The 9,505-nt window shown below is 40.8% G+C and overlaps 3 protein-coding genes and 1 non-coding gene across 4 annotated transcripts; 3 read left to right on the top strand and 1 right to left on the bottom strand.

Annotated features, from left to right (window-relative positions):
* Nucleotides 1–411: 411 nt before the first annotated feature.
* On the bottom strand, nt 412–1,383 carry LOC128132355 (uncharacterized). Its single transcript, XM_052768877.1, has one exon. It carries the CDS (start codon nt 1,381–1,383, stop codon nt 412–414), a length of 972 nt encoding a protein of 323 aa, XP_052624837.1.
* On the top strand, nt 1,220–1,326 carry LOC111894383 (small nucleolar RNA R71). The gene has a single exon (XR_002851203.1). It is a non-coding gene; the product is annotated as a small nucleolar RNA R71 (small nucleolar RNA).
* A 2,288-nt stretch (nt 1,384–3,671) lies between the features above and the next one.
* Nucleotides 3,672–4,163, top strand: LOC111894301 (uncharacterized). Its single transcript, XM_023890381.1, has one exon. It carries the CDS (start codon nt 3,672–3,674, stop codon nt 4,161–4,163), a length of 492 nt encoding a protein of 163 aa, XP_023746149.1.
* A 1,706-nt stretch (nt 4,164–5,869) lies between these two features.
* LOC111894310 (uncharacterized) lies at nt 5,870–6,739 on the top strand. The gene is made up of 2 exons (XM_023890392.1): nt 5,870–6,195; nt 6,271–6,739. The coding sequence occupies exons 1-2, from the start codon at nt 5,870–5,872 to the stop codon at nt 6,737–6,739; spliced, it is 795 nt and encodes a 264-aa protein (XP_023746160.1).
* Nucleotides 6,740–9,505: the final 2,766 nt, after the last annotated feature.

Here is a 9,505-nt window from a genome sequence, read left to right as displayed (position 1 = left end):
TAGTAGGATTAAAACTAGTTGGTCACCCTTCTTCATTGGTAACTTATTTAGCATGACAGCTGAGCAGTTCTCATTAAGAACTACCTTTTTCACTTCCTCCATCTTCCTTCTATTCCTAAGAAGTTCCTTAAGGAATTTTGCATATTTTGGCATTTGTGCGACAACTTCGATGAAGGGTATGTTGATTTGAAGAGCTTTGATATGATCAAGAAACTTCTGGTACTCCTCTTCCTGCTTTTCTCTCTTAGCTCTGGCTGGATATGGCAATGGAGGCTGAAAGGGCTTTTCAGGAACCTGCTCTTTTGGGTTTGGCAGTGGACTTGTCGAGTCCATATTCTGGTCTTGGCGAGTAGGCTCTGCAGATTGAAGGTTTGGATTTTGGTCTTGAGTTTCTGCATCCTCCTTCTGCAATTATTTGGGTGCTTCATTCTGAACAGGGGCCAGAGGAGTGATTATCTTCCTACTTCTTGTTGTGACTATGTTTATGTGCGCGCCTCGTGGGTTATATTTGGTTTTACTAGGAAGTTCTCCCAGTGATCTTTGGTTGATTTGTTGAGCAAGTTTCCCTAGCTGCGTTTCTATGTTGTGGATAGATGCTTGCTGGTTTCTAAGCATGGTCCTTGTTTCTTGAATTGCAGCATCATGATCACTATGTCTCTTTTCTGAAGTAGCTACAAATTTGATAAGCATGTCTTCCAAACTTGGTTTTCTTTCTTGTGCCGGCTCCTCCTTTTGGTAAAAACCTCTTCCTTTTTGCCTGAACTTCTCCTCCTTAGCCTTCTTGTACTCTTCATAAGGGAGCCACTCTTTCTTTGGTTTTCGCCAATCTTCATCATATCGGTCCCTACTTGAGTAACAAACTTGCACCTTCTTGTTTCCATTTTCATCCAAGTCGCAGTCTCTAGTAAGATGAGGCCCATTGCAGTTTTCACACCCCACCCGTATAGCATGTATCGTTTGGTCCATTTTGTCCATCCTCCTATCCATGTTTTTCAACATGGCCATCACTGATGATAAGTCTTCTGAAGCTACATAGGCGGACCCCCTTGTTACATCATTTCTTGGATTATGGTGTTCTCTAGAATGCTTAGAGAATTCTTCAATTAGCTGCTTTATCACTGGAGGTGCCTTCTTCGTAAGTGGACCTTGCGAGTCAAGTAATTGCCTTGTGGTAACATTTCCTCCATCATAAAAGATGGAGACTTCTTGCTGACTATTGAGGTCGTGATGTGGGCAATTCCTTAACAAGCTCTTGTACCTCTCCCAAGCTTCATATAGTGACTCTCGAGCTTGTTGTTCAAAGTTGGCTATGGCTTTCTTGAGCTTGGATATCTTGGATGGTGGGAAGAATTGATCAATGAACTCTTTTTTAGCTGGGCCCATGTAGTGATGGATCCGGGGGGTAGTGACTTGAGCCAATCCTTTGCAGCACCCTTCAAAGTAACTGGAAGCATGCGAAGTAGCTAAGTTTCCCGAGGCACGTTGGGAACATTGAAATAATCAGCTACATCATTAACTTCATCCAAGTGCTTGTAGGCGTTTTCGTGATCTTTGCCAGTGAAAGGGATTTCTTTAAGTAAAGCTAGTATATGACCCTTAAGCTCAAAGGTAGCAGTTGCGGGAATTGCGGGTTGCACAAGTCCCGGGCCAGTGTCATTGCGCATCCTTTTCTTCCATTCCCCCATGGGGACTTCATCGATATTAGCCATAGTGATAACTAAATTGTCCTTAAAGTCGGATTCATGCTTGTATGTAGGCTCTTCTTCTTCCTCAGTCTCGTACTCGGTGTCTTCTTTAATTGGGTCTTCGATTGTTAAAGAGGCGTTGGATGCTCCTGATTTGCTGCTCCTCTTCTTGCTGAAAATGGACTTGAGGTTCTTTAGTGGAGAATTCTTTGAAGAAGCGGATTCTCCAACGACTTTTCCTTTGTTCCTCCTTAGTGCGGATTCCGAGTCTTCGAAAGGAGGAACCAGAGGTGTATCAGATCCTCGGGTCATGAAATAACTGCAAACAAACAAGAAAAAAAACGCGTAAAAAGAACAAAAATGAAACAGAACGAAAAAGAGAAATAGTTTGGCAAACAGCAGGATACTCGCCGAGTAGGTGCGATGCACTCGGCGAGTAGACTGTTTAAAACCAAAAAAAATTAAAACTAATTAATAGACTTCTAAAAAGAAACTAATAGCTCTAAAACCTAACCTACTTACCGTATTACTGAAAAATAACTTTGTGCAAGAAAAACTCACACAAAGGATCGATAAAAATAGGAATTACATTTAATTTTGGAACCGTTCCCCGACAACAGCGCCAAAAACTTGTTGTGTGTAAAATGCACTGGTTTTATTCCTACTTTTAGTTGATAAATTAAGCACACAAAGGCAGTGAACCTATCTTTTAGTGGTATAGTTGGATAAGTAGGGTGTCGAACTCAGGGAACGGAAATTAAACTAATAACTAATTTTAACTAAGCAAGTAATAAAAGTAAAAGGGTTTTTCTCTAGTTTTACAAGACTAGAAACTTAAACATACCACTTTAACACTTAATTAACTAAACAACTAAGACAAGTAACAATTTCACCAAATTTGATAAAGGGTTTCTGTTTAGGTCCAACCAATTCACTCCTATGGTTATTTATATGGTAGATCAATTGTTATTGGTTACCAACTATAATTGTTAGGTTCATGTTCATTAATACTAACCCTTAGACAATTAATCAATTCAAGCAGTGGCCAATTGTTTAAACTAATTAATTCCCTAGTTCAATTATTTGGATTAAATAAGATTTGTAATTGGTTAATCAAGTTGGTGTTTCAATTTACCTCTTGTTTGTTGGTTTCTCAAACAAGCTCACACATTAATTTACCCATTCTCTTATTAATCCTAGTTTCATATTCATTATTCCTAGGCATATGATAAAGTGTTCACATAAACCTATGAGGTTAACAACTAAGAGATGTTCATGCAGCTTAATTGTCTTCCAATTAACAGAAAATAGTTGTGGTTAATGCATAAGGTTCTTTAACAAACTTAATTTAATAAAATCACCAATAAACAAACAATCAAAAAGTAATAACTAAACCATAGGAGTAACTTGGTCTTCCCAAACAGAAACAAACGAATTTAGTTAATAGTCACAGTAAAAACAAACTCAAAAACAAGTTTAACTAGGCTAGACATGCTTAAATTCTAAGATTAAGTGGAATGTATAACCTAAATTGCCTTGATTCTTCAAAGGATTGAAGATTAGGGTTTCTCAGATCTCCAAAGGTTTCTTCAATCGTAGGTGCAACTCCCAAAAACACCAGAAGTCTCTCCAATTCGGATTAAGGTTCGATATTTATAATTGTCACAAAACAGGGGCTACTCGGCAAGTAGACTCGTGGACTCACCGAGTACAGGTACAATCCGTATATTGTTAGGAGTCTTGACTTATCTTCAGGAATATTCTTGGGTACTCGCCGAGTAGCCTCGCGGACTCGCCGAGTTAGTGTGCCTTTGTTCCTCATTCTTCATTCTTTGGTCTCTAATTGCTTCTCCTTGTTCCCTTTTACTTCCAAGCATGTCTTTTGGACTGAAAACAAAATTTAAACATTATTAAGTACATTTTGTCCACATTATGCACATAATTAGCTAAAAATGAATAAAAATGTATGCTAACAAATGACTAATTATGCTAAATAAGCTACCAAAGAAGAAGGGTGACCCGAAGAGCTTAACTTTTCCTTGCCAATTTGGTAACTTGGCTACCATTCATGCTTTGGCCGATTCGGGAGCAAGTGTGAACCTCATGCCATATTCACTCTTCAAGAAGCTAGCCCTCTTAGAACCAAGGCCAATTCATATGGTGATTCACTTAGCAAACAAGACAGTCACTTTTCCAAGAGGCATATGTGAAAACTTATTGGTCAAGGTGGACAAGTTTGTATTTCCCGCAGATTTCATAATTCTAGACATGGAGGCGGATCCTCAAGTCCCGATCATCCTTGGAAGACCTTTACTCAACACTGCAAGTACTATGGTAGACATGAGGGACTCAAAGCTTACTTTACGGGTAGGAGATGACTCAGTTACTTTTGGGGTTGATCAAGCTATGAAGTATGCAAGGAATAGTGATGACATGGCGTTCTCAATTGACATGCTTGATGAATTAATGGAGGAGTGAGAAAGTGAAGATCCCAACAAGTCCACCATTTTTGATGAAGAATTTGATGCTGAAAAAGACTTAATGGAGATCGAGCGGCTGCTAGAAGAAGCTGAGTTTGAAGAATTGATGAAAAAGTCTGACAGATCAACTCGCCGAGTAGGGCCGATTTACTCACCGAGTCCAAGCGAAGAAAAAATGGAAATCGTGAATTCAGCTTCTAACTCGCCGAGTCCCTTACCTGCACTCGGCGAGTACAACCAACAGAACCCAAAAACTGAGCTCAAAACATTACCAGAACATTTGGAGTATGCTTTCCTTGAAGATGGCCATCTAAAGCCAGTTATCATAGCCTCTGACCTTTCTAGATCTGAAAAGGAAGAACAAGTTCAAGTTTTGAAGAAGCGAAAGCGGGCCATAGCATGGAGCATTACCGACATCAAGGGAATCAGCCCCTCTTATTGTTCTCACAAGATTAATCTAGAAGAAGGAGCAAAGCCGGTTGTGCAGCACCAAAGACGATTGAACCCAAATATGCAAGAAGTGGTCAAGCTTTTACGGGGATTATATATTCCATTTCCGACAGTCCGTGGGTGAGTCCGGTCCAAGTGGTGCCCAAGAAAGGAGGGATGACGGTCATAACCAACGAGAAGAATGAGCTTATTCCGATACGAACCTTAACCGGTTGGAGAGTGTGCATCGATTATCGAAAGCTAAACGATGCCACTCGTAAAGATCATTTCCCCTTACCATTTATTGATCAAAGGTTATAAAGATTATCAGGCCATAGTTATTATTGCTTTCTAGACGGATTTTTGGGTTATTTCCAAATACCCATAGATCCAATGGACCAAGAAAAGACCACATTTACTTGCCAAAGTGGGACTTTTTCTTATCGACGCATGCCCTTTGGGCTATGCAATGCACCCATGACATTTCAAAGGTGCATGACAGTCATATTCCACGATATGGTGGAAAAATTCATGGAAGTCTTTATGGACGATTTTTCTGTTTTTGGATCTTCCTTCCATGATTGTCTCACAAATCTTGACTTAATGCTTGCTAGATGCGAAAAAACCGACTTGGTCCTTAATTGGGAGAAATGTCACTTTAGGACAAGCCAAGATTGATACGATGGGTTCTACTTCTCCAAGATTTCGACATAGAGATACGCGACAAGAAGGGCACGTAGAATGTAGCAGCCGACCACTTGTCAAGGCTTGAAAACCCGCAATTGCAAGAAGATAGAATTGGAGATGACTTCCCGGACGAGTACATTATGGTGACCGTGGGAGAAGAGCCATGGTTCGCAGACATAGCTAATTATTTAGCTAGCAAATACATCCCAAAAGATCTTACCAGCGAACAAAAGAAGAAATTCTTTTCTGAATTAAAGTATTACTTTTGGGATGAGACATACCTTTTCCGAAGCTGTGCGGATGGAATCATACGAAGATGTCTGTTCGGGAAGGAAAGCCAACAGATTTTGGAGGATTGTCATAGCGGGCACACAGGTGGACATCATGGAGCACATTACACTTCTAAGAAGATCTTTAACATTGGGTTTTACTGGCCCACGATTTTAAAGATCCAGCCCAATTTGTGAAAGAATGTGATGCATGTCAAAGAGCGGAAACATTTCATCACGAAATGAAATGCTACAACATAGTATTCAAGTGTGCGAAGTATTTGATGTGTGGGGGATCGATTTCATGGGACCATTTTCCATGTCCAAAGGCAACAAATACATCTTCTTGGCGGTGGATTATGTATCCAAGTGGGCGGAGGCACAAGCTTTGCCAACTAATGATGGTCGGGTGGTGGTGCGCTTTTTGAAGAAACTATTTGCAAGATTTGGAGTCCCAAAAGCCCTTATAAGTGACCGAGGCACTCATTTTCCCAATGATCAAATAGAGAAGGTGCTAAGAAAATATGGGGTATCCCATAAATTCTCTACATCCTACCATCCACAAACTAGTGGACAATCCGAAGTGACAAATAGAGCCTTAAAGAGAATCTTGGAGAGATCGGTGGGGAGCAATCGGAAAGAATGGTCGGATAAGCTAGATGATGCACTTTGGGCATTCCAAACAGCTTTCAAAACACCTATTGGTACTACACCATATAGGCTAGTTTATGGAAAGCAATGTCATTTACCGGTGGAGATCGAGCATAAAGCTTTTTGGGCTTTAAAAGTGTGCAACTTCAACATGGCAAAGCTCAAGAACAATCGGTTAATGCAAATGAATGCTCTTGAGGAACTTAGGAATGATGCTTACACTAGTTCTCTAATTTATAAGGAGAAAACTAAGAGTTGGCATGACAAGAGGATCAAGGGAAATAAAGAGTTTCATGAAGGGCAAAAGGTGTTACTCTTTAATTCAAGGTTAAAACTCTTCTCGGGAAAACTCAAGTCAAGATGGGATGGTCCTTTTCTAGTGAAGAAGGTGTTTCCACATGGTGCTATAGAGTTATTATCAAAGGATGGTACCCCTTTCAAGGTCAATGGACATAGGGTTAAAAGATATGAAGAAGGAGTCCCAAGAAATGAAGACATGGAAGAAGGGCTGTTGATGGAAGGGATTGCAGCAACGTAGAATGGGAGGAGTCCAACTAATGACTCCTTAAAAAGAAGCGCTTCCGGGAGGCAACCTGAGTCTAGAGTTTGCCTTTCTTTTTCCTTTATTTTCTTTTAAATTTCTTAGGATCAGTTTTATTTTCATTCTTCTTCTGAAAACATGTTCAAAATGATTGCTTGAGGGCAAGCAATGCTTAGAGTGTGGGGGTGGTGGTTTAAAAATAAGAAAAAAAATCAATTTTTGTTCAAACTGCAAGCTTTACTCGCCGAGTAGGGGCGATCTACTCGGCGAGTACTTGCCCGAATCCCAAGAAAAACGCGAATACGCGGATCTACTCGGCGAGTAGCACTTATCTACTCGGCGAGTAGCACTTATCTACTCGGCGAGTAGATAACTTACACAGACGGTTTATAATCTGTAAAAAGGGGTTTCATTCATTTTTACCCACACACTCGCCGTGCACAGCGACCCTCAAGCCATTTCTTCCAAATTTTCTGAATCTTCAACTTTCAAGAGTAAAGGTATGATTTCTACACTCAATACTTGTCAAAGGTTAAAACTTTATCACTTCTTAGCCCTTATTTTGTCTAAAATTCGGATTTGGGGATTTCCTCAATTTCTAGGGTTTTGATTTTACTATGAATTAGGAGGTTTTAGGCAAAATTTCTTTTGGATTAGTGTTTATTGGACTTATTACAGCAAACCCCTATGCAAAATTGGGTGTTTTAGATGACCCATATAGGTGCGGCATGAATCTGGTCCCGATGTTCATTCTACTCGCCGAGTAGTTCATGAACTCAGCGAGTAGGGTGCTATACAGATCTATGTTTTTCGATTTTAATTGTTGGGTGTTGTTTGTTTGTGCTTTCTTAATGTTATTTTGCAGAAACCATGTCCAGAAGAGGTCAAACTTCAAGAGCAGGAAGCCAAGGAGACATCCCGTGGCTCTCTTTTCGCCATATCACCTCTAAATCATCTCAAGTCCGCGCCAAAAACAGATTAGAAGCTTTGAAGTAGAAAGAGATCCACTTACCTAATGTAGTAGAATGGGATTGGTTGGGGAAGGTTGGGCTAGAGGAGGAATTGGCACCATACTTGGTGAAGGAATGCAATGTGGGGGATTCTACCATCATATGTGATGGTTGGTTACAATTGTTCAAAATCCTAGAACCGGTTTTCGCTGAATTGTGATGGGAATTCTTCGCTACCATCTCATTCTGGGGTGGTAGTGAGTATTATAATCCAAATGCAATTTCCTTTTCTCTTGGTGGGGAGCTGCGACAATGCAGCATGGCTGAGTTTTCATGGAGGATTGGCATCTATGACCAAAGTACAATGTTAAATGAAGACTTTGAAGCTTTCTTTGAAGATTGCCACAAAGATTTACCCGAAGCAGTGGTTGCTTCCACTTGGTGGAGTACTATTGCCAACCGGGTGTACATCCCATCTTCCGTGCAGGAGGGCCACATCCGTTCACCGATCCACCGTCTCATTCATCGTTTCGTCGCCAGCATGATTAATATGCGGAAGGATGATGACAAGGTCCTGACCCTTGACATCTTCTATCTTTGGAGCATTATTACTCCCGATGCTTTTTGCAACCTCCCTTGCTGCATAGCCAAATATCTTGTGGAAGGGGCTGTTAAAGAGAAGGTGACCTCCAAAATCAATGGATGAATGTTTGTGACAAGGCTTGCAAAATCATATGGGATCTTGGATTTGCAAGAAGCAAGGGCGCTGACGATCATTTCTCCCCCTCCATTCAACACTACATTATATAGGAGGGCAAGGATTGTGGAGAAGTTTGGAGATTCTTATTCTATCCCACATGCGGATGAGCCGGTTATCCCCGAGGCGCCGGGACGACGGGTGAGGCAATGGAGTGAGCGGGTACGAGAAGACCCACCGGTTATTCCGGTGGAGGAAGAGAACGATGGGTGGAATCAAGTTGAGTACCGGCAATACTTGGATGATATTGGAAGAGGGGTATAATAATCAATCATTTGAGTATCTTTTCCAACAAATGAATATCGCCCCAAGACCAGGACCCGGTTATCCCTACATGATGAATTGGGAGGAAAGGATGAGGAGAGGCCATGAAGGAGGAGGAAGTGGAGCTGGAGGAACTAACTTGGAGGAAGAAGAATGAAGAAGTTCTTGTTTTGTGTTTTTTTATTTATTTTTGTGATGTGTGATTTGGACAAATGTTAAACTTGGTTAATTTTGTTTTTTTAGGACTTTTATTGCTTTCACTTGTGGTTGCATATTTTTCAGGATTGGAAGGTTAGGATGCATATAAAAGTTTTAAGGGTCAAGGTCCAAGTGAGGAAGTGAGGAATGTTCAATAAGAGTGCGAAGTTTTGTCATTAAGGTTTAGTCCGTTAGAGTTGGGGTGATAGAGAGTGTTGATGCTGAAGTAATTAGAGGAAGAGTCACTAAATTATCCCAATTTAGAACCTTAATCGAGAAGAAAACGAGCTGGACAATTTTTTCTCAACACAGCGCCTACTCGCCGAGTGCACAAATTCTACTCGGCGAGTACATGGGTAATTACGCGATACACTTGCAAGCTGGCAACAAACTCGCCGAGTACACGATTATACTCGCCGAGTAGATCAATATTTTTCGAATTCCAGAGCTGTTTTGGGCACTTTCATTGCAGTACTTGTCCATTTTTCGTGAAGAGTCATTACTGGAGGTTTCTAGGAGCTTTGACCTACATTTTTGAGTTATTTGCATGTCTACTACACGTGATTTTGACACCCAAGACATGGATGAGCTGTT

Source organism: Lactuca sativa, chromosome 2, assembly GCF_002870075.4.
Source record: "Lactuca sativa cultivar Salinas chromosome 2, Lsat_Salinas_v11, whole genome shotgun sequence".
Classification (NCBI taxonomy): Eukaryota; Viridiplantae; Streptophyta; class Magnoliopsida; order Asterales; family Asteraceae; genus Lactuca; species Lactuca sativa.
This window is presented reverse-complemented; position numbering and strand designations above follow the sequence as displayed.

Coding starts and splice junctions, on each gene's coding strand:
- LOC111894310 (XM_023890392.1), top strand. CDS start 5,870: ATGTCCAAAGGCAACAAATACATCTTCTTGGCGGTGGATTATGTATCC. Junction 6,196..6,270: donor GGGAGCAATCGGAAAGAATG/GTCGGATAAGCT, acceptor TACACCATATAG/GCTAGTTTATGGAAAGCAAT.
- LOC128132355 (XM_052768877.1), bottom strand. CDS start 1,383: ATGGGCCCAGCTAAAAAAGAGTTCATTGATCAATTCTTCCCACCATCC.
- LOC111894301 (XM_023890381.1), top strand. CDS start 3,672: ATGCTAAATAAGCTACCAAAGAAGAAGGGTGACCCGAAGAGCTTAACT.